Source organism: Hyla sarda, chromosome 1 (genome assembly GCF_029499605.1).
Source record: "Hyla sarda isolate aHylSar1 chromosome 1, aHylSar1.hap1, whole genome shotgun sequence".
NCBI classification, from domain to species: Eukaryota; Metazoa; Chordata; class Amphibia; order Anura; family Hylidae; genus Hyla; species Hyla sarda.
The window spans coordinates 301,714,149-301,738,731 of NC_079189.1; the positions used below are offsets into that span (position 1 = coordinate 301,714,149).

The following is a 24,583-nucleotide window of genomic DNA, read 5'->3' on the forward strand; positions in this document are numbered from 1 at the left end:
CACCAGCATGTTAGTGTAAAATTTTTTCTTTTTTTACTCTAACATGCTGGTGTAGACCCCAACTTTACCTTTTCCTAAGGTGTAAAAGGAGAAAAAGCGCCCCAAATTTTGTAACGCAATTTCTTCCGAGTACAGAGATACCCCATATGTGGCCCTAAACTGTTTCCTTGAAATACGACAGGGCTCCAAAGTGAGAGAGCGGCATGCGCATTTGAGGCCTAAACTGGGGATTTGAATCTGCCACAAAAATACCCTATGGCAGTGTCTCCAGCTGTTGCAAAACTCCCAGCATGCCTGGACAGTCAGTGGCTGTCCGGCAATACTGGGAGTTGTTGTTTTTCAACAGCTAGGGGCTCTGTTTTTTTTTATTGGCGGGGGGGGGGGGGGGGGGGGGGACTGTGTAGGGGTAAATGTATATGTAGTGTTTTACTTTTTATTTTGTGTAGGTGTAGTGTAGTGTTTTTAGGGTACATTCACACGGTTGGGTTTACATTGAGTTTCTCGCTGGGAGTTTGAGCTGCAGCGGAAAATTTGCCGCATCTCAAACTTGTAGCAGAAAACTCGCTGTAAACCCATCTGTGTGAATGTACCCTGTACATTCACATGGGGAAGGGGACCTTCAGCTGTTGCAAAACTACAACTCCCAGCATGCACTGACAGACCATACGTGCTGGGAGTTGTAGTTATGCAACAGCTGGAGGCACATTGGTTGCGAAACTCGAGATTTTGTTACTTAACTCGGTGTTTTGCAACCAGTGTGCCTCCAGCTGTTGCAAAACTGCAATAATCAGCATGCATTGACGGTCGAAGGGCATGCTGAGAGTTGTAGTTTTGCAACAGTCGGAGGCACACTGCTACAACTCCCAGCATGCCCTTTGGTAGTCTGTGCATGTTGGGAGTTGTAGTTATGCAACAGCTGGATGCACACTTTTTCATAGAAAAAATGTGCCTCCAGCTGTTGCATAACTACAACCCCCAGCATGCACAGACTACCAAAGGGCATGCTGGGAGTTGTAGTTGGAACTCCAGCTGTTGCAAAACTACAACTCCCAGCATGCCATTTGGCTTTGCATGCTGAGAGTTGTTGCTAAGCAACAACAGGAGGTGAACAGGCCTCACCTCTTGCTGTATCCTGCCGCTGGGACCGCCGCCGCTGCTGTCACCGATCCTGCTGCTCTTGTCGACGCCACCGCACCAGAAGGGACCCCTGCTGCCCCGATCGCCGCCCTGATCACTGCCCAGCAGGGTCATGATTGTTCAGTCGTTCTGATCAATCATGTGATCGTGAGGCGGCACCCCTGCCACCTCACTCCTGCTGGGTAAGGGTGAAAGGGGCTGTCTCGGACAGCCCTATGCACCCTTTTTGTCCGGGTCAACGGGTCACCAGAGACCCGATTGACCCAGAATCGCCGCAAATCGCCGGTAATTTGTGCTGATCGCCGACATGGGGGGTCTCAGGACCCCCCCAGGGGTTTGCAGGGGGTGCCTGCTGTTAGATATCAGCAGTCACCCCGGTCCGGTCCCCGCCCGTGAGCGGTAGGGACTGGGATTCTCACGGGCATACCCATACGCCCTCAGTCCTTAAGGACTTTGAAACAGGGGCGTATGGATATGCCCAGCGTCCTTATGGGGTTAAGGTTAAAATGGGTGGTGTCCTTAAGGGGTTAAAAAAAACTGTTATCAGACCATATTTTCTAAAATAATTTAGATTATATTCCCTAACTAGTCCTAACACCCCTCATACTCTTAGGCTAGGTTCAGACTACGGAATCTCTGGGCAGAACATTTCCGCCTGGAGATTCCGAGTGCGGCCAGCGCCGACTGAATCAGTCCACCAATCAGGACCACGCGGACACTGCAGTCTCCAATAGAGATTTTCCGTTCACAAATTCCGCTTCACAAATTCTGAAGTGTAAATTTGTGAACGGAAACCTATTCACTACACTATACATTTTAGCAAGCGGAATTTCCGCCTTCAATTTCAAAGCGGAATTGCAGGCGGAAATTCCATAGTCTGAACGTAGCCTTAAAAAAAATTCCGAGCTTTAAAAAGCTCTGTATCATATGTTTCCCCTTGCTCACATTAGCATCTATAAAAGGAAAAAAAATAATTTCGGGACCGGCTCTCTCTGTTCTCACGCAGTGGTGACAAACAAATATACTTACGCTTGTATTATTTTACTTACAATTAGAGATGAACGAAGTTACAGTACTTCGATTCTGCACGAACCTCGCAGCTCGGCGGTTGCTGACTTTAGCCTGCATAAATTAATTCACCTTTCAGGTGCTCCGGCGATCTGGAAAAGGTGGTTACAGTCCTAGGATACTGATTTGAGGCTACACGGGTGAGAGGGGAGTACTTCCCCTCTGTGAAGTAAGTAAAACTACATATTAGTCTGTGGCAATGTGAATGTGTTTGTAAGAAAGTACAGAGGCCCGCTCTCCACCCCTTTTTTCTGTTTGCTGCCCCTTGCTCACATTGTATGAGCTCCTGGCAGGAGAAATGGGTGTTCCCCAGCAGGTGCGTTGTCACTGAAGCCTGCGAGAACTGTGCCTCGCCATGCTCCACATGCACTTCCTGAGTTTGGTCTCCTGTCAGGCCAGGAGTTGACCAAACTAACTGTTTGACTTGCAGCAGGGAACAGACAGAGCCACCTAGTGGCTGTTTTTTCAATCACATCAAAAACATATAAAGGTTGAGAATTTTATCAGCAATTAAATAGCAAAGTGTCTTATAATTACATAAGGAGCAATATATTAAAAGTTTAGTTTGGTGACAGGTACTCTTTAAACATAGCCTAATTTTTCAGATGTGGTTATGGTTTCTGGTCATAAGCCCTCAAGCATTACCCAAATGCCCCAGTTCACTCCTGCCTTAGGTTGAAAACACACAAATTTGCTGGCAAACTTATGAGCTGATCTGCCACTGCCCTATGTGACCAACAATCCCTGTGTTTTTACACTTAAATATACTGTGTTACTAATAAAATGGGCAAGAAACATCATCTGCTATATGAGACATAATTTCTAGAATACTTTAGAAATTAAAGTTTTAGTAATTTATTGTGCATAAACGGTAAGGAATTAAAACATACAATGAGAATGGTTTACTCACAGTTTAGCTTCCCTTTCAGATTTACAGGATATGTAGCGCTGAACCTGTGCTTGATGGACCCCATACATGGATAGCCACAGGAACGTACTGCCACAGACAAATGTCCAGAAGGTGTATCGCCTGCGAGGGTCTGGGTCAAAGCTGTAGCAAATAGAGAATATTAATGTCATGTCAACATCTGTGAAAAGCCATGTCCAGTGAAAACTCTCCAAAAGACCTTGACCTCTCTGGTTCTCCCACAATATTCTGCCGTATCTTCTGTTCCGGTGTCGACTTGGAGCATGGGTGAAGCTTTGTGACGTCACATGGGTGGGATGAAGCTCCGTCCATGCTCCAAGCCGGCCCCAGAGTGGAAAATATGATGAAAGATTGTGGACGAACCAGAGCACAGAACGGTACCAGGTAAGTATCTTTGTCATCAGTGTCACCTGCGCTGCCTGTCTGTACCAACAGGTTAGTGCAGGTGACACTGATGACAGATTTTCTTTAAGACGGCACCCTACTTTCATCTGTGAAGAGCACAGGGCGCCAGTGGCAAATTTGCCAATCTTGGTGTTCTCTGGCAAATGCCAAACGTCCTGCACAGTGTTTGGGCTGTAAGTACAACCTCCACCTGTGGACGTCGGGCCCTCATACCACCCTCATACAGTCTGTTTCTGACCGTTTCAGTGGACACATGCACATTTGTGGCCTGCTGGAGGGCATTTTGTAGGGATCTGGCAGTGCTACTCCTTGCAAAAGGAGGAGGTAGCGGTCCTGCTGCTGGGTTGTTGCCCTCCTACGGCCTCCTCCATGTCTCCTGAGAACTAGTCTGTCTCCTGGTAGCGCCTCCATGTTCTGGACAGTACGCTGACAGACACAGCAAACCTTCTTGCCACAGCTCGCATTGATGTGCCATCCTGGATGAGCTGCACTACCTGAGCCACTTGTGTAGGTTGTAGACTCCATCTCATGCTACCACTAGAGTGAAAGCACCGCCAGCATTTTAAAGTGACCAAAACATCAGCCAGGAATCATAAGATCTAAGAAGTGTTCTGTGGTCACCACCTGCAGAACCACTCCTTTATTTGGGGTGTCTTGCTAATTGCTGATAATTTCCACCTGTTGTCTGTTCCATTTGCACAACAGCATGTGAAATTGATTGTCAATCAGTGTTGCTTCCTGAGTGGACAGTGTGATTTCACAGAAGTGTGATTGACTTGGAGTTACATTGTGTTGTTTAAGTGTTCCCTTTATTTTTTTGAGCAGTGTATATTGCTACAATATTTTCAATAAATTCATGTTAACTTTATTACTTTTCAGCATCACGCTAATCTTTTAAAATACTGAAATAAACAAAACATAAGTGTGCCAGGAAAAATACATTTTGTCCCCCACCCATTTTTGTAAATTTCAGTTCAATCTCTGACATAGAGGCAGCCTGCAAAATCGGAGCCAGGAATACAGGCTGTTATACTGCCTATGCAGCTGTGCAGGGGCCTTTAGCTTCTGCATTTGTTTACTTACCTGACCAAAGGACTGTTGTTACATTAAAGGAGACCTGTCAACACAGAAATGCTATCTAATCTTTCATTATCATGTTATAGAACAGGAAAAGCTTAACAGATATATTTCTTAGTTGAAAAAGTTTCAGTATAACTTGTCATTTATTGATTGAAATTCCTGCTTTTTGTATTCATAGGGGTGTACAGTGTCACCTCATGCTAAGACCACCCACTGGACTCCTAAGCATGGACAGATTAGAGCTTTCCATCAATAAGTTACAAGCTATCCTGGAACTATTCCTACTATTCCTAGAATATTGTGCAAAAGTTCATGCAACTTAAAAGGAAAGGAAGCATGAAGTGCTCCACAATCTCCTGGTAGACGGATGCGTTGACCCTGGACTTAATGAAGTACAGTGACCAACACCAGCAGATGACATGGCTTCCCAAATCATAGTATATTGGGGATTTGGGGTTTTCATGAGCTGTAACCATAATCATCACAATTATGACAAATCACGGCTTGGACTATCTCGCTTTGCATGTAATGAGTCTCTCATATATTAGTTTCGCCTTTTAAGAAGCATTACTGAAAGAAATGAACTTTTGCGCAATATTCACATTTTTTTTTGTTTTACCTATATACGCTTCCAGCTCCCTAACATTATGCTGATAGGTTTGATAACATTTTCATGGTAACAGGTTCCCTTTAAATGATTTCTACAGCAAATGGACAGTACAAACCTAGGCACACAGAGTTGACATTTGCCATTGATCTAAGTGGAGGTTTCAGAAGATAGCATCTTATCTATCTTCTACTTTTTCTATCAATCTTTCTAACATTCAATGCTAAAAATGTCAGCATAGTCAGAGGTCCAGGACTTTGTCCTGCTGCTTTGATATTAAGTACACCATGTAGTTGGACATTTTGGCAGGACAAGTCTGCCTTTATCAAGCATTGAGAAACGCACACATGTTTTGGTGATATGTTGCTCTATATTGTCGTAAACAATCACTAGAACCCTAAAGTCCTGGACCTCTGACTATGCTGTGATATTTTTTATTTTTTATTGCATTGGATTTTTGTTGGTCTGGACTGACACTCTAGTGAATCACCTGCAGAGCTTATGGTGTCCAGTGCTGTCTCCCTACTTTTATATATTTTTAATCTATATTTATCTATACATTATCTGTCTCCTACTATCTCTTCCAGGAGAACATTGTATGTTGAAACCATTGTATGTTGAGTACATATGTGTTACGCCGAGCGCTCCGGGTCCCCGCTCCTCCCCGGAGCGCTCGCAGCGTTCTCTCATTCGCAGCGCCCCGGTCAGACCTGCTGACCGGGTGCGCTGCGATATTACTCCCAGCCGGGATGCGATTCGCGATGCGGGACGCGCCCGCTCGCGATGCGCATCTCGGCTCCCGTACCTGACCCGTTCCCCGTCTGTGTTGTCCCGGCGCGCGCGGCCCCGCTCCTTAGGGCGCGCGCGCGCCGGGTCTCTGCCATTTAAAGGGCCGCTGTGCCACTGATTGGCGCAGCAGGCCTAATCAGTATTCTCACCTGTGCACTCCCTACTTATACCTCACTTCCCCTGCACTCCCTCGCCGGATCTTGTTGCCCTTGTGCCAGTGAAAGCGTTCCCTTGTGTGTTCCTAGCCTGTGTTCCAGATCTCCTGCCGTTGCCCCTGACTACGATCCTTGCTGCCTGCCCTGACCTTCTGCTAAGTCCGACCTTGCTCTTGTCTTCTCCCTTGTACCGCGCCTATCTTCAGCAGTCAGAGAGGTTGAGCCGTTGCTGGTGGATACGACCTGGTTGCTACCGCCGCTGCAAGACCATCCCGCTTTGCGGCGGGCTCTGGTGAATACCAGTAGCAACTTAGAACCGGTCCACCAGCACGGTCCACGCCAATCCCTCTCTGGCACAGAGGATCCACCTCCAGCCAGCCGAGTCGTGACAGTAGATCCGGCCATGGATCCCGCTGAAGTCCCACTGCCAGTTGTCGCCGACCTCACCACGGTGGTCGCCCAGCAGTCACAACAGATAGCGCAACAAGGTCACCAGCTGTCTCAACTGACCGTGATGCTACAGCAGCTATTACCACAGCTCCAGCAACAATCTCCTCCACCAGCTCCTGCACCTCCTCCGCAGCGAGTGGCCGCTTACGATTATCCTTGCCGGATAAATTTGATGGGGACTCTAAGTTTTGCCGTGGCTTTCTTTCGCAATGTTCCCTGCACTTGGAGATGATGTCGGACCAGTTTCCTACTGAAAGGTCTAAGGTGGCTTTCGTAGTCAGCCTTCTGTCTGGGAAAGCTCTGTCATGGGCCACACCGCTCTGGGACCGCAATGACCCCGTCACTGCCTCTGTACACTCCTTCTTCACGGAGATCCAAAGTGTCTTTGAGGAACCTGCCCGAGCCTCTTCTGCTGAGACTGCCCTGTTGAACCTGGTCCAGGGTAATTCTTCTGTTGGCGAGTACGCCATCCAATTCCGTACTCTTGCCTCCGAATTATCCTGGAATAATGAGGCCCTCTGCGCGACCTTTAGAAAAGGCCTATCCAGCAACATTAAAGATGTGCTGGCCGCACGAGAAATTCCTGCTAACCTGCATGAACTTATTCATCTTGCCACCCGCATTGACATGCGTTTTTCCGAAAGGCGTCAGGAGCTCCGCCAGAATATGGACTTTGTTCGCACGAGGCGGTTTCTCTCCCCGGCTCCTCTCTCCTCTGGTCCTCTGCAATCCGTTCCTGTGCCTCCCGCCGTGGAGGCTATGCAAGTTGACCGGTCTCGCTTGACACCTCAAGAGAGGACACAACGCCGCATGGAGAACCTAAGTCTGTACTGTGCCGGTACCGAACACTTCTTGAAAGATTGTCCTATCCGTCCTCCCCGCCTGGAAAGACGTATGCTGACTCCGCACAAAGATGAGACAGTTCTTGATGTCTACTCTGCTTCTCCACGCCTTACTGTGCCTGTGCGGATATCTTCCTCTACCTTCTCCTTTTCTGCTACGGCCTTCTTGGATTCCGGATCTGCAGGAAATTTTATTTTGGCCTCTCTCATCAACAGGTTCAACATCCCGGTGACCAGTCTCGCCAGACCCCTCTACATCAATTCTGTTAACAATGAAAGATTGGACTGTACCGTGCGTTACCGCACGGAACCTATCCTAATGTGCATCGGACCTCATCACGAAAAAATTTAATTTTTGGTCCTCTCCAACTGCACTTCTGAAATTCTTCTTGGATTACCGTGGCTTCAACGCCATTCCCCAACCCTTGATTGGTCCACAGGAGAAATCAAGAACTGGGGTACTTCTTGTCACAAGGACTGTCTTAAATCGGTGCCCAGTACTCCTTGCCGTGACCCTGTGGTTTCCCCTGTATCCGGTCTTCCTAAGGCTTATATGGACTTTTCTGACGTTTTTTGCAAAAAGCAAGCTGAGACTTTGCCTCCTCACAGGCCTTATGACTGTCCTATTGACCTCCTCCCGGGTACTACCCCACCCCGGGGCAGAATCTATCCTCTGTCTGCTCCAGAGACTCTTGCCATGTCGGAGTACATCCAGGAGAATTTAAAAAAGGGGTTTATCCGCAAGTCCTCCTCTCCTGCCGGAGCTGGATTTTTTTTTGTGTCCAAAAAAGATGGCTCCCTACATCCTTGTATTGATTACCGCGGACTTAATAAAATCACGGTAAAAAACCGCTACCCCTTACCTCTTATCTCGGAACTCTTTGATCGCTTACAAGGTGCCCACATCTTTACCAAACTGGACTTAAGAGGTGCTTATAATCTCATCCGCATCAGGGAGGGGGACGAATGGAAGACCGCATTTAACACCAGAGATGGACACTTTGAGTATCTGGTCATGCCCTTTGGCCTATGCAACGCCCCTGCCGTCTTCCAAGACTTTGTTAATGAAATTTTTCGTGATCTCCTATATTCCTGTGTTGTGGTTTATCTGGACGATATTCTGATTTTTTCTGCCAACTTAGAAGAACACCGCCAGCATGTCCGCATGGTTCTTCAGAGACTTCGTGACAATCAACTTTATGCCAAAATGGAGAAATGTCTCTTTGAATGTCAATCTCTTCCTTTCCTAGGATACTTGGTCTCTGGCCAGGGACTACAAATGGACCCAGATAAACTCTCTGCCGTCTTAGATTGGCCACGCCCCTCCGGACTCCGTGCTATCCAACGTTTTTTGGGGTTCGCCAATTATTACAGACAGTTTATTCCACACTTTTCCACTATTGTGGCTCCTATCGTGGCTTTAACCAAGAAAAATGCCAATCCCAAGTCCTGGTCCCCCCAAGCGGAAGACGCATTTAAACATCTCAAGTCTGCCTTTTCTTCCGCTCCCGTGCTCTCCAGACCTGACCCATCTAAACCCTTCCTATTGGAGGTAGATGCCTCCTCAGTGGGAGCTGGAGCTGTCCTTCTACAAAAAAATTCTTCCGGGCATGCTGTGACTTGTGTTTTTTTTTCTAGGACCTTCTCTCCAGCGGAGAGAAATTACTCCATCGGGGATCGAGAACTACTGGCCATTAAATTGGCGCTTGAGGAATGGAGGCACCTGCTGGAGGGATCAAAATTTCCAGTTATCATATACACTGATCACAAGAATCTCTCCTACCTCCAGTCTGCCCAACGACTGAACCCTCGCCAGGCTAGGTGGTCGTTGTTCTTTGCCCGTTTTAACTTTGAAATCCATTTTCGCCCTGCTGACAAGAACATTAGGGCCGATGCCCTCTCTCGTTCTTCTGATGCCTCTGAAGTAGAGGTCTCTCCGCAACACATCATTCCTCCGGACTCTCTGATCTCCACTTCTCCAGCTTCCATCAGGCAAACTCCTCCAGGGAAGACCTTCGTTTCTCCACGCCAGCGTCTCGGGATTCTCAAATGGGGACACTCCTCCCACCTCGCAGGCCATGTGGGCATCAAAAAATCATTGCAACTCATCTCTCGATTTTATTGGTGGCCGACTCTGGAGACTGATGTTATTGATTTCGTGCGGGCCTGTACTGTCTGTGCCCGGGATAAGACTCCTCGCCAGAAGCCTGCTGGTCTCCTTCATCCTCTGCCTGTTCCTGAACAGCCTTGGTCACAGATTGGTATGGACTTTATTACGGACTTGCCCTCATCCCGTGGCAACACAGTTGTTTGGGTGGTCGTTGATCGATTTTCCAAGATGGCACATTTTATTCCTCTTCCTGGTCTTCCTTCAGCGCCTCTGTTGGCAAAGCAATTTTTTGTACACATTTTTCGCCTTCACGGTTTGCCCACGCATATCGTCTCAGATAGAGGCGTCCAATTCGTGTCTAAATTCTGGAGGGCCCTCTGTAAACAGCTCAAGATCAAATTAAACTTCTCTTCTTCTTATCATCCCCAATCCAATGGGCAAGTAGAAAGAGTTAATCAGGTCCTGGGTGACTATTTACGGCATTTTGTTTCCTCCCGCCAGGATGACTGGGCTGATCTTCTACCATGGGCCGAATTCTCATACAACTTCAGAGTCTCCGAATCTTCTGCCAAGTCCCCATTTTTCGTGGTGTACGGCCGTCACCCTCTTCCCCCCCTCCCTACTCCCTTGCCCTCTGGTTTGCCCGCTGTGGATGAAGTGACTCGTGATCTTTCCACCATATGGAAAGAGACCCAAAATTCTCTTTTACAGGCTTCATCCCGGATGAAAAGATTTGCTGATAAAAAAAGAAGAACTCCCCCCATTTTTGCTCCCGGAGACAAGGTATGGCTCTCCGCTAAATATGTCCGCTTTCGTGTCCCCAGTTACAAACTGGGACCACGCTATCTTGGTCCTTTCAAAATCAAGTGCCAGATCAACCCTGTCTCTTACAAATTCCTTCTTCCTCCTTCTCTTCGTATTCCCAATGCCTTCCATGTCTCTCTCCTTAAACCACTCATCCTTAACCGCTTCTCTCCCAAAGTTGTTTCTCCCACTCCAGTTTCCGGATCTTCTGACGTCTTTTCTGTGAAGGAGATTCTAGCATCCAAAACGGTCAGAGGTAAAAGATTCTTCTTGGTCGACTGGGAGAATTGCGGCCCTGAGGAGAGATCCTGGGAACCTGAGGACAACATCCTGGACAAAAGTCTTATCCTCAGGTTCTCAGGCTCCAAAAAGAGGGGGAGACCCAAGGGGGGGGGGGGGGTACTGTTACCGGCGAGCGCTCCGGGTCCCCGCTCCTCCCCGGAGCGCTCGCAGCGTTCTCTCATTCGCAGCGCCCCGGTCAGACCTGCTGACCGGGTGCGCTGCGATATTACTCCCAGCCGGGATGCGATTCGCGATGCGGGACGCGCCCGCTCGCGATGCGCATCTCGGCTCCCGTACCTGACCCGTTCCCCGTCTGTGTTGTCCCGGCTCGCGCGGCCCCGCTCCTTAGGGCGCGCGCGCGCCGGGTCTCTGCCATTTAAAGGGCCGCTGCGCCACTGATTGGCGCAGCAGGCCTAATCAGTATTCTCACCTGTGCACTCCCTACTTATACCTCACTTCCCCTGCACTCCCTCGCCGGATCTTGTTGCCATTGTGCCAGTGAAAGCGTTCCCTTGTGTGTTCCTAGCCTGTGTTCCAGACCTCCTGCCGTTGCCCCTGACTACGATCCTTGCTGCCTACCCTGACCTTCTGCTACGTCCGACCTTGCTCTTGTCTTCTCCCTTGTACCGCGCCTATCTTCAGCAGTCAGAGAGGTTGAGCCGTTGCTGGTGGATACGACCTGGTTGCTACCGCAGCTGCAAGACCATCCCGCTTTGCGGCGGGCTCTGGTGAATACCAGTAGCTACTTAGAACCGGTCCACCAGCACGGTCCACGCCAATCCCTCTCTGGCACAGAGGATCCACCTCCAGCCAGCCGAGTCGTGACAATATGTCTATGGAAAACTGGCAATCGGTTCTGGAGCCCCGGAACCATTGTATGTTGAGTACATATCTATATAGAAAACTGGTAATTGGTTCCAGGACCATTGTTTCTTGAGTGTGTGTAACTCCATACGATGAAAATGATCCCAACTTATATAGGTTTGATTTTGTTTTACTTCTATAAAAAAATTATAACTGTTTGCACAAAAATTTGTATGTTTAAAAATGCCTCTTCTGACCCCTATAACTTTTTATTTTTCCGTATATGGGAATGTGTGAGGTCTCAGTTTTTGCGCCGTGGTCAGTAGGTTTTATCCGTACCATTTTTGTTTTAATGGGACTTTTTTTTTATATCTTTTTATAATTAATTTTAGGGTATACAAAGTGACTAAAAATACGCAATTTTGGACTTTGGTATTTTTTTATGTATACGCCATTGACCGTGCAGTTTCATTCATATAATATTTTTATAATTCGGATATTTGCGCACATGGCAATACCACATATGTTTATTTGTATTATGTTTGCATTTTTTTGTATGGAATTTGGGATGAAACAGGTGTGTTTTTTAAAAACTATTGTTAAACTTTTTTTTATTTTTTTACACTTTATTAGTCCCCTTAGGGAACTATTAGGAGGAATCATTAGATTCCTTATACATATCAATAGAGTTCTATAGAACTTCATTGATCTTTGTGATCTGTGCACACTTGGTTGAATCTGGTCCAGCCAGGCTCAATCAAATGAAGAGCCACTGACCAGACTACAGGAGAGGTAAGCCCTCCAGCTATATTCACAGTGGATCGCCAGCATTCGCGCTGCAGAGGAGGGGGGCGATCCACCTAACTGGACCACCAGGGAGCATTTACATGTCCCATTAGACGCCGCTGTAAGCTTTGACAGCGGCGATCTAAAGGGTTTAGACTGAAGCCGACTGCTATTAACCCCGGCCCCCAGCCGGTATGGCGTGGGCTCGAGTCAGGAGCCCGCGCCATAAACTGGTTGCTTTCTCCTCTGACAGCAACTGGTTGAACGGCTATCCGGCGGCTGTTGAAGCATTCAGCGCTGCCAGATGGCCCTGACACACAGAAGCATCATGTTGTTGCTGCCTTCAACATACGATGGGCTCTGAGAGGCCATCGTATGTTGGGGGACCACTGTATATATATGTATATATATATAGATAGATAGATAGATATTTGGTAGAGGGTGTGATGCAAAGGGCAGAGGGAATTACCTTGGGGACAGATGGTATTATCCCCTTGTATTTGTGATGCCAGTGCATGGTCTATCCTCAATACCAAGACTCTGGACACTCTCTAGGACTCGACTTGACCTTAGGAAAGACTTTTAAGGAAAGAGAGAGAGAGAGAGCTAGCTTCCCCCAGGGCTTATATGAGGAGACTAGCAGTGAACCCATAGGTCACCCCTGGAATCACCTGGTCACTAGTACCTCCTGGGTAACAATCACATGACATATCACATGGTATAACTCTTAAAGCAACATTACATTTTATAACACTTTATATGGTAAAACATATTTACAATGGGGAAACAAGTGCAGGGGGTCTTGGGGACACTGAAGGAGGCTGTATGAAAGGATAGCAGGAACATGGGGTAACACCTCCCATACTGGGCCACCACAAACTCCCCCTCTTAATTAAAGTCATCCTTGACGCCCAGTCCTGGAGGGTGGAGGACTGAAGTAGCCACTAAGGCCCAGTGACAGTTCCTGGGGCATTTATGCACAATGTCCTTCTCAGGTCTGGATTAGGAAACAAGATAAGAATGAGTCCATGTGGCATGGTGAATGTCCATACATGCTCTTTAAAAATATAGGGTTAATATGACTTTGTAACTGCTTTCTGAAGACACTCAAGACAAGAATATACATATCAATATACATAGATTCACGGAATCACGGACTGTGTACGGTTCTGTCTCCCAGATAGAGTCTAACTTGTGGGTCCTTGGAAACTTCCACAGCCAGACTTTGTCGCCCAATTGAAGCAGTTTGGCAGAGGCATGATGTTTATAATCCTCCTGTTGTCTCTGCTGAGCCTTTCCCATCTTCTTGCTGACAATTTCTTTGGCTTCCTGGATTCTCCTCTGGTCGTCAGAGTCCCACTCCAGGGAGGCTTGCGGAGAGTTGTTGAACGGGGCTTGGAGCCCAAATGTTCTGTCTTTAGGCAGCTGCCCATGTCGCCCCATCATCAAGTAGAAAGGGGTGTATCCCGTAGAACAATGTACTGCATTATTATAAGTCTCCAACAAGACGGGGCCACTCTTCTTGTCTTGACACAGAGGCTGCTCGCAGCATGTGGATAAAGACTTGATTGATGCGCTCACAGAGCCCGTTTGCCTGGGGGGGGGGGGGTAAGCAGTAGTCTGGAGTTTCTTACGGGCATGGAATTGACACAGCTCTTGGAAGAGTTGGGCCTTGAAGGCCGTTCCACGATCCATCAGGACAGACTCCGGACACCCAAGGGTTTGGATCCAATTGGAGTAGAACATCTGGGCCGCTGTCTTGGCTGTGAGGTCTTTAACAGGTAAAACGACAACCCACTTAGAGTACTGATCCACCATGGTTAGAGCATAAGTGTACCCAGACCGGGTAGCAGACAACTTGACATGGTCTAGCACGACCAACTGGTTAGGCCTTTCACTCTGGATGGAATGGAGGGGCACTTTTGCGTACTTGTGCACATTTTTAGTGATGTTACAGACTGCAAATTCACTGCACCATTTCACAATGTCGCTCTGCATTCCGATCCAATAGAATCTTTGCATGACAGTAGCTTCGGTCTTGTGGGCTCCAAAGTATCCCGACTGATCATGGTATGCGTTGAGGACCATCACTGCATCTCTTCGGGGAACCAGAATTTGATGAAGTCGATCACCAGAGACCGGATCCAAAGAATTTTGGTACAACAGTCCCTTGTGCACAAACAGTCGCTTCCTCTGTCACCACAGACGTTTCAGCTCGTAGTCACACGCTGGGTAGACAGGTTGGCACCTTTTTCGCCAGGAGGTAGTCCAACAAATCCCCCATGACTCGACTTTCGTCTTGAAGAGTCTTCCAGGTGTATAGGTCTTCTTTAACCTTTTCGGACCTGGGTTCACTGTCCAGAAGAGCGATCACAACATTCTGGTTCACAAACCATTGGTAAAATGGGGGCATCTCCACGTCTTCCCACACGTCTTCGACAGGGGGCTCTTCAAAGGGGGTCATCCTAGACAGTATGTCGGCATTGACATTCGACATGCCGCTCCTGTACTTAATGGTGAAACTGTAATTGGCTGATTTTGAAGCCCAACGCTGTTCGATGGCACCCAACCTGGCAGTGTTTAAATGAGCCAACGGATTATTATCTGTGTAGACAGTAAATAGTATGGCAGCCAAATAGTCTTTGAACTTTTTGGTCACGGCCCATACCAGGGCAATAAGTTCCAACTTGAATGAGCTGTAATTTGCATCGTTCTTCTCTGCCCCTCGCAGGTTTACGATTGGCATAAGCATCATTCTCTCTTTCCCCTCTTGGACTTGGGACAGCTCCTAGACCTTCAAAACTGGCATCAGTATATAGCCAGAATGGTTGACTGTAGTCTGGATATGCCAAGATGGGAGGTTCTGTTAGCAGACGTTTAAGAGCTCGGAATGCTGTCTCTTGCTCTTCAGCCCATTCAATAGGTAGTCTTCCATTGTAGTTCTCTTTCGCAGTACCCCGTAAGATTGCTGTGAGGGGTTCTGCAATCTAAGCAAAGTGGGGAATGAAGCAGCGATAGTAACCGGCAAATCCCAGGAAGCTCCTGACATCTTTCCCCATGCACAGGGTAGGCCAGTTCTTGACAGCTTCCACCTTTTCAGGATTGGGCTGGACTCCCTCGGCGCTGACAACATGACCCAGGTAATGTACCTGAGGTTTGAGCAAGTGACACTTTGACGGCTTGATCTTCAGTCCATGCTTGATCAGGACTTGGAAGACATCTGACAGATGACTAAGGTGTTCTTGGTAGGACTTGGAATACACCATGACATCGTCCAGGTACAGTAGGACACGGAAAATTCAGATGGCCCAGGCACTTTTCCATCAAACGCTGGAACATAGCAGGGGCGTTGCACAGCCCAAATTACATACTTCTAAACTCGAACAGTCCCATAGGCGGTCTTCTCCTGATCCTCCATGGCCATGGGCACTTGCCAATATCCACTGGTTAAGTCTAGGGTTGAGAAGTAAGCAGCTGACCCAAGGGCGGTGAGTGACTCCTCGATCCTTGGCAATGGATAAGCATCCTTGTGTGTGTTCAATTTCCTGTAGTCGACACAGAAGCGGATGGTTCCGTCCTTTTTATTGACTAGGACAAGTGGCACCGCCCAGGGGCTCTGACTCTCTTGGATCTCTTGGGCTCTGCCTCATTCATGTTGGCCAGTGTTACGCCTAGCGCTCCGGGTCCCCGCTCCTCCCCGGAGCGCTTACGGCGTCTCTCTCTCCGCAGTGCCCCGGTCGGTCCCGCTGACCGGGAGCGCTGCACTGTCATGGCCGTCGGGGATGCGATTCGCACAGCGGGACGTGCCCGCTCGCGAATCGCATCCCAGGTCACTTACCCGTTCCCGTCCCCTGCTGTCATGTGCTGGCGCGCGCGGCTCCGCTCTCTAGGGCGCGCGCGCGCCAGCTCCCTGAGACTTAAAGGGCCAGTGCACCAATGATTGGTGCCTGGCCCAATTAGCTTATTGGCTTCCACCTGCTCCCAGACTATATCTGATCTCTGCCCCTGCACTCCCCTGCCGGATCTTGTTGCCTTAGAGCCTAGTGAAAGCGTTACTGTGTTTGTCCATACTGTGTACTTGACCTCCTGCTATTACCTTATTGACTACGATCCTTGCTGCCTGCCCCGACCTTCTGCTACGTCCGACCTTGCTTCTGTCTACTCCCTTGTACCGTGCCTATCTTCAGCAGTCAGAGAGGTTGAGCCGTTGCTAGTAGATACGACCTGGTCACTACCGCCGCAGCAAGACCATCCCGCTTTGCGGCGGGCTCTGGTGAACACCAGTAGTGACTTAGAACCGGTCCACTAGCACGGTCCACGCCAATCCCTCTCTGGCACAGAGGATCCACCTCCTGCCAGCCGGCATCGTGACAGCCAGCATCTTCTTGACAGTCTGAAACATGCCTGGCACGACCAGGCAGTGTCTTTCCTTGATAGGTGGGCTGTCACCTGTGAGGATACGGTGCTGGATCATTGAAGTCTGCCCAAAGTCCGTGGGGTGATTGCTGAAAGCCTCATGGTACCTCTTTGCAACATTAATGATTCCATTGACTTGGTCCCTTGGGGTAGTGTCATCTCCAACCTGGAGCTGTGCCCACCAGGGCTCTGGAGGGCTCATTCTGGATCCTTCGGCCACTTGAGTTGCACTCTGTTGGGCCACCAGATGTTCTGTCGCAATGTCTTTTGACTCAATAAGGTACAGCTGGGCCACAGGAGTGTAATTGGGCAAGACAGTAGCAGAATCAGACAGGTTTACTAACCGCACTGGGACTCTCCCATTGGTGACAGTGACAATGCTTCTCATAGCTCAAACAAGAGGATGATCTTCCAAATGCATAGGTTCCAGCAGGGCTTGATAGTCCCTATTCTTGACTACGGGACGTGCACAACACCAGATTATGTTCTTCATGTTGGGTTGTAAGGTCACCGACCTGATGTCTTGAACTTGTACTCTGCAGATTTCACCTTGCTTGTTGGCAAACTTCTGCTTCACCTGTAGGACTTTCAAGTGGTGCTGTGCAGCCCTCTGGCCTGAAGGGGACAGATGGGGAAGAGAGGCATGCAAGGCATCTAATATTTAAGCAAAACAATTCTTCATAATGTTCATCCTTAAGATAAATTCAGCAGACCCCTTATCTGTCACATTAGTTACAATCACTCCCTGCCCGCTGAGTACATGCTCTCCCAACTGAATGGTTGGCTCCCAGTATCCATGTCTGGGGATTGGTTGCCTATACTCTGACGTTAACATCTTCAGGCTCACACAAAAAACTAGCATCCCAATGCTGATAGAAAACACTTTTAGGTATAGTAGACACTTGTGACCCTGTATCTATCAATGCCTCCAATGGTACACCTTCTACAACAATTTTTACATAGGGGCAGGAAGCAACATAAAGTGAGAGTCCTGACTTAGGTCATTCGGGCATTGGACCTGATAACTGTTTTCCTGAGGGCCAGTCTGCAACCTCAGGGGAATCCGTTTAAATCCCAGCACTGCATTTTCCAAGGTCCTGACTTGCTACAGTAAGTGCAAAAGGGTCTATTGGATGGAGGATTGCGGTAATTGAAATTGCAGGGAGCAGGAGGTTGTCTAGGCAGGGGTGGTTCACGGTCAGGTGGAGCAGCCCGGGTGGCAAGCTCCTTCACAGCCTTAGTCAGTTGTTGAATGTCCTGCCTAACACTCTGGAGATCTGAGGCTGCGGTGACTGGCAAAATAAATGACACTGGGGCGGGGGCTGGTGACGGTGGTGGTATAGGTCTGGCTACCGCCCCTAGTGGCTCTTGAACGGGTGTAAGGGGTGTACAAATTTCCTCTAACTTGGTCCCGGACTCAATCACTTGGATAGCCAGTCTTTTGAAAGCGGGGAAGGACATACTGGGGTTTTGGACCACTAACAATCTCAGCTGGACTTTGTCCCACTTATTATGACCCCATCAATAAATCTGTCCATTAACACCTTGTTGCCCTGCGCACGGGTTATACTATATAGGGCATTCTGTAGGGCTATGGCATATCCTCTCAAGGTCTCACTTGGCTTTTTTCGCCTTTTATACAGCCGGAGACGTACCTCTGAGGGAGAATTTGACTCAAATACCTGGTACAGTCCTTCAAAGAACTTCTCTACAGTCTCCATCTCGGATGCTGGCCAGGTGCGGACTTCCTCTAACGCTGGTCCCTGTAGTTGTCCTGTGAGCAATTGCACCTGTTGTTTAGGAGGGAAAGAGTAAACAACAAACAAACTCTGAATCCTCTCTTTGAAATCCCTCAAGGTGAAGGGGGTCTCCATCTTAGGTAGGGAGGACAGTGTTCCCCATGAATAACGGTGCAGATGCTGGAACACGAGGACTGTTGATGCTGACTGCAGGTAGAGTTGGCAAGATCCTGGCCTCTGGGGCAGGTGATGACCTCGCTTCTGGAAATGAAGGGGCGCTGTCGCCTGGTTGATCTGGAGAGCTGGGTTCTGACATCTTGTTGATTTTTGAGTCGCTTTAAAGGGGTACTCCACCCCTAGACATCTTATCACCCATTTGAGACGGCCGTCACACGGGGGCAGAGTCATGGTGTCACGGACTTCAGTTCCCGTGGTCGAGACCCAGACCCTCCAGCGCTTCCAGACAAGAAACAGGTGGGTGCCGCATGCCATATTGCGGGGGTCCCCAGCGGCCGGACCCCCGCGATCAGACATCTTATCCCCTATCCTTTGGATAGGGGATAAGATGTCTAGGGGTGGAGTACCCCTTTAAGAAGAATAAGGTGCTTTCCCCTTTAAGATGATTGCTGAAGTGCTGCACCGGCTTGGACTTGGCTAATGGGAGTGCTAATGCAGGCACTCAGTGGTAAATAGTCTTACGACCAGACTTGCAGGTACTAATGGGTTAATGCTAACAGGTACTGACACCGGAGACTAAATACTGACAATCATTGGTGTTTGCAGAATCTGCGCTGCGGCAGGTGCTTGACGAATAGCGGCAGAGCCAGACACAGCAGCCGGAACCTCCAATATGGCTGCGCCCAGGAAACTTTTTGTTTTGGTCCGGTCGTCAAAATCTTCCCTTGTGCAACACAGGGAGGCTCTTTGGTTCCTCTTTGCTTGATTGAAGAGGCATCACCGCTGGGGACTGACAGGGCAGAGCTGTGACCACTCAGGCACGCGGGAAACACCGGACCAACTTAACCCTTTCAGGTACTACCTCTGTACAGTTCACAGTAGCAGATAACAGTCTTTTCTTCACCTCCCCCTCTATTTAACAAGTGTCACAAGTAAAACACTTTCCTCTGACAAAGTCCCAAACACTTTCTGGCGCAAACTTCATTTGCATCGGCATGCGATTTTTGCAGGCAATACTGGACACAGTTCAGACTAGGGGGGAGAAATTGTGGCACAAGGCGCACACCAGTATCCTGTTCGTAGGATGCCAAAAGTTGTGGTAGAGGGTGTGATGCAAAGGGCAGATGGAATTACCCTTGGGGCAGATTGCATTAACCCCTTGTATTTGTGACACCAGAGTGTGGTTTATGCTCAATACCACCCGAAGGTATACCGCTGGATCCTGGACTAGGCACGGGGCAATAAAGACTCCAACACCATGTTACGGACAACAGTAGCTTTACTGAGGTTAGACAGGTGGAAATGTCTATACAGTTTAGCCAGGGCCCACGGAGGTGGCCAGTGACTCAGAGACCTTAAGGGTTTGCTGGGACTTGTGGGGTCAATTTAATGCAGGCCACGTTGACTTGACAAATGGTGACTGTGACTGACTTGAGAGATGACTGACAATACTGAGACTGTGGTTTACTTGTAGCTGCTTGTGTCTGCAGACTGGACTTGAGGCCTCCTAGGACTCGACTTGTAATGAAAGAGAGAGAGCTAGCTCCACCCAGGGCTTATATGAGGGAGACTAGCAGGGAGCCCATAGATCACTTTTGGGGTCACCTTGTCACTGGTACCTCCTGGGTAACAATCACATGACATATCACATGGTATTACTGTTAAAGCAACATTACATTTTATAACACTTTACATGGTAAAACATATTTACAATGGGGAAACAAGTGCAGAGGGCCTTGGGGACACTGAAGGAGGGATTTAGTTATTTTCCTACAGCAACTAATCATAGCTCGGCTAACAAGATCTGAAGAAGTGAAACCTTAGCTTAAAAATCACTCAATTTTCTCTCTCTCACAGTTTGATAAATCTGGGCCATTTTCTTGTTAGATGGTGAACCTTTGGACCTGTCTGAGGTCCATAGCACTCTGGATTAAGTTGTCATTAAGAATATCTCTGTACTTCACTCCATTCAACTTTCTCTCAACCCTGACCATTCTCCTTCTCATCTGCTGAAAAAACACTCCCAGAGCACGACGCTGCCACCACCATGCTTCACTGTAGGGATGTATTTGGAAGGTAATGAGCAGTGTCTGGTTTCTATCAAGCATGATGCTTTGAATTAAACGGGTATTCCAGGAAAAAAAAAGTTTTTTTCAATATCAACTGGCTCCAGAAAGTTATAGGGGTACTCCGGAGTAAAAATTTTATCTTTTTAAAATCAATTGGTGCCAGAAAGTTAAGCAGATTTGTAAATTACTTCTATAAAAAAAATCTTAATCTTTCCAGTACTTATTAGCTGCTGAATACTACAGAGGAAATTATTTTGTTTTTTTTTATAACACAGAGCTCTCTGCTGACATCACGAGCACAGTGCTCTCTGCTGACATCTCTGTCCATTTTTTGCAGGGGCCCTCTACAGTCTACAGTATGCCCACCCTCCTCCAGATAAGCTGTTTATATTCTCCAGCTAAATAAAGAAGAAACTGATTAATTTATAAGGGAATTTTGCTCATCAGAAAAGGTCTCAAGATGTAGCCAACACAAACATCTTTAACGTCCTAATGGTCTCTATGCAAGTGCCCAAGGGATGGGATTCTTGTCCAGATTTATCTCCATTGAGAACTTTTCAGCCACTCCTCCAAGCTATGATTGACCATTCTTCTGATTCGAAACAAGAGCTGTTAATCAGAGCTGAGGGGAGGAGCAGGGGAGGGTCTTAATGCCCAGAGCACTGGACGACTAATACAAAGATCCAACCTCCTGGGCACTTCCTGTAGTGGCAGCAAGACATTTTTTTTTGGACACTAGGCATCTTTTAACTCCGTCCTCTGTCTTCTGTATATAATGGTCAGCTGCTCAGGGCTCAGAACTGCTGCCAGAATCCTTTTTAAAACATCCAGAATATTGTCTATCTTTGAGCTATGAACAATGTACAACCATAAGGGGTAAATTATTGTGTATTTAGAACAAATCCTACAACCACTATAGATGAAATACTTACTCGCCAAAGTTTATTCTGGAGTAATTTCCTGCAATATCGAGGACCGTAAAGGGACCACCAACCAGCAAAGTGCAACGAATAGCGATTGCAAAGAAACCAGAGATCATTACCAATACTTGAAATACATCAGTCCAGATCACTGCTTTCATACCACCCTATTGGAAACATGCACAAGACATATTAACTATAGACTTCAAGTATTGTATGTAGTTTACTCTATTAAATTGGACTAGCAGAGTACTGGGTGTTGGCCGATCCTTCTACCTTAACCTTGTGGGAGAAGAAAATGATGCTCTTGTCTTCATATCCTGACTTCAAATCATGCCCTAATATCCCGAAATTATACCCTGTCCTTATACTCTGTCATCAAATCCTAACCTCAAATTCAGTCCTCATCCTCATATTCATATTCAGTCCTCAGGCGAGGCGAGGGCTTCTTTCACACTGTGAAAGTTGCTCCATTACAAATGGAAGTTAATGGCTCCAAGAGAAATACTCTTATATTCTGTAGGTACTTGGAAATCAACTAGGCAATATGCATGTTTATTTATCTTAAAGATGTTTATGCTATAACAGAAGACTCTAAGGGGGGTAGTTATCAATTTTTGTGCAAAAATGTGCAACTTTTCTAAACATATGCAGCTCACTGCAAGGGGCCAGGAAGGGGGAGCAGCCTCGCATGGATGGGGAATGCTGGGAGCATGCCCACCAAATGCACCAGCAAATGTCACAGCAGTCAAGTGCACAGGCAGCCACAGATCCACTGGGTTTACTACAAATTCAGTGATGTGAACATAGGTGGAAATTTATAGAAGGGTGGCATATGAAATCACTGCATTAAAGGGTACCTCTCATCAAATAAACTTTTGATATATTTTAGATTAATGAATGTTGAATAACTTTCCAATAGCATGTTAATGAAAAATATGCTTCTTTCTATTGTATTTTTCCCAATCAGTCCTGTCAGCAAGCATTTCTGACTCATGCTGGAGTCCTAAACACTCAGAGCTGCAAGCCTGCTTTGTTCACAGCCAAACAGGCTGTGAACAAAGCAGGCTGGCAGCTCTGAGTGTTCTCCTTTGTGAACAAAGCAGACTGGCAGCTCGTAGTGTTTAGGACTCCAGCATGAGTCTGAAATGCTTGCTGCCAGGACTGGTAGGGAGACCCCTAGTGGTCATTTCTTCAAAGTGGAAAATTAAATAGAAAGAAGCATATTTTTTAATAACATGCAATTGTAAAGTTATTCTGCATACATTAATCTATAATATATCAAACGTTTTTTTTTATGAGAGGTACCCTTTAAGTAAATCTTCCTTTATATGCTCAGAAAAAAGACCAAACATAGTCATCACCAGTATACTTTGTGAAGTCTATTGAAATCAACCTTGGTAAACCACGCTATACATTAGCATATCATTCTTCTGGTATGCCAACGTCTACCCCAAATGTAGGCTTAGTCAAAAACTTTATCTCAACAGTCTACATGAATTACACAATATGGATTCATAGTTCAGTGAATAAAAACATGCAGGACAATATTTTCTCTACTTACCACTGATGTATAAAATGTGCATATTGCTCCCGTAGAAAACAGAGATGCCCAGATGTCTAGTCCCGTGACTAATAATAATAATTAAAAAAATAATTGAATGCAGGAACTTCATGTAGTTCAGACATGTGTAATAAAAGTAGCAATATTATACGAACCTTGGTTAAGTATTAGTGCAGGTGCATAGATGACAATGCCAGTGTATAACATCTGCCGAAGGAAAAGCACAATGTAAAACATTACGTCTGCTTTGTTGACTGCTGTTTTTATGACAAGTGTATACTTACAGTTCCCACAAGGAACTGGATAGTGCCAAGGAGTCGAACACTTCTTGCAAACCTCATTTCTAAATACTGCATTGAAGATGGAGAAACATTATAAAAATAAAAAAAAAGTGTCAACATAAGCAAGAACATAAATAAATACTTTATAACTAATGAAGGAAATACCAAATCAGTAAATATGTTTGCACTACTGAAATGAATAGATAACTTCATAAAATAGATATAAGAAAGCCATAACTCCCATACTTGGTATGTACTGGTGACACCAAGTCTGTAGAACATTGGCATGAATATGTAGGCAGTCAGTGCACTGTTTAATATTTGACCCAGACACATCTGAAGGAACTTGGCACCATATCGATAAGCTTCAGCTGGGACTCCAAGCACTTGTACAGCAGACATAAAGCTAGCAGCTAAGGACAATCCCACAGGTACAGCTGTCATGCTTCTACCCCCTGTAAAGAATTCATCAGGTGTCTTCTGTCCCCCACGTTTCAGAGCTGAGAACAACCCAATTCCAGTGGATCCCAAGAGCATTGCAGCAAATACTCCATAGTCCCACAGACAAAAGGTCAATTTGTCCCTCACGTATGGTACATAATCAGCCATTGTCCCTAAGAGAAATGAACAAAAAGCAAATAAAAATAAATATTTTGAATTTGAGAACATGTTATTTGTTAAATATCCTATTGACAATCATTAAGTTGTGACTAACCGCCACCAGCAATACTAAGCAGTAGCCCGTACTGGCAGATGATACTGTAAAATACTAAAAGCAACTGACAATAAAAACTCACCTGTGACTGTATTCAAAAATGTCCAGGATTTGCTGGTTGAAAAACTTTACAGACAGTGAGGCAGAGAGAAGGTGCTTTAAAGTATGACGAAGTGTGGAAAGGAGGAGTTCTTAACATCCTACAGGAGATTCAGGTGATACAGCTATCGGTGCATGCTGCAGCTATTTCCGGCTGGAAGCTTATGTTGTACAGTTACAAAGTTATATTTCTTTTAAGCCTAATCCTGTTCTGGACAGTAATCTGTAACAGTAGTACTAGGAAGTGTCTGCCTAAATGCCTCCTAGGTGAGGCTGTGATGTTAATGATCTCCTGTAAAGTTGTATTAATGTATATCTGCACATTGTGTCTGGCGTGCAATCATTTCGTACTAAAA

At 46.9% G+C, this 24,583-nt stretch overlaps 1 protein-coding gene across 1 annotated transcript in view; it reads right to left on the bottom strand.

The window, feature by feature from the left end:
* Positions 1-24,347, bottom strand: part of SLC5A5 (solute carrier family 5 member 5) — a 69,292-nt gene extending 44,945 nt beyond the window's left edge. Inside the window, exons 1-7 of the mRNA XM_056518125.1 lie at positions 24,211-24,347; positions 23,660-24,027; positions 23,417-23,482; positions 23,288-23,339; positions 23,133-23,200; positions 21,581-21,735; positions 3,116-3,256 (exon numbers count right to left, since the gene is read on the bottom strand). Of these exons, the coding sequence (XP_056374100.1) occupies positions 3,116-3,256; positions 21,581-21,735; positions 23,133-23,200; positions 23,288-23,339; positions 23,417-23,482; positions 23,660-24,022 (845 nt within the window). The 5' untranslated portion in view covers positions 24,023-24,027; positions 24,211-24,347. The remainder of the gene's footprint in view (positions 1-3,115; positions 3,257-21,580; positions 21,736-23,132; positions 23,201-23,287; positions 23,340-23,416; positions 23,483-23,659; positions 24,028-24,210) is intronic.
* Positions 24,348-24,583: the final 236 nt, after the last annotated feature.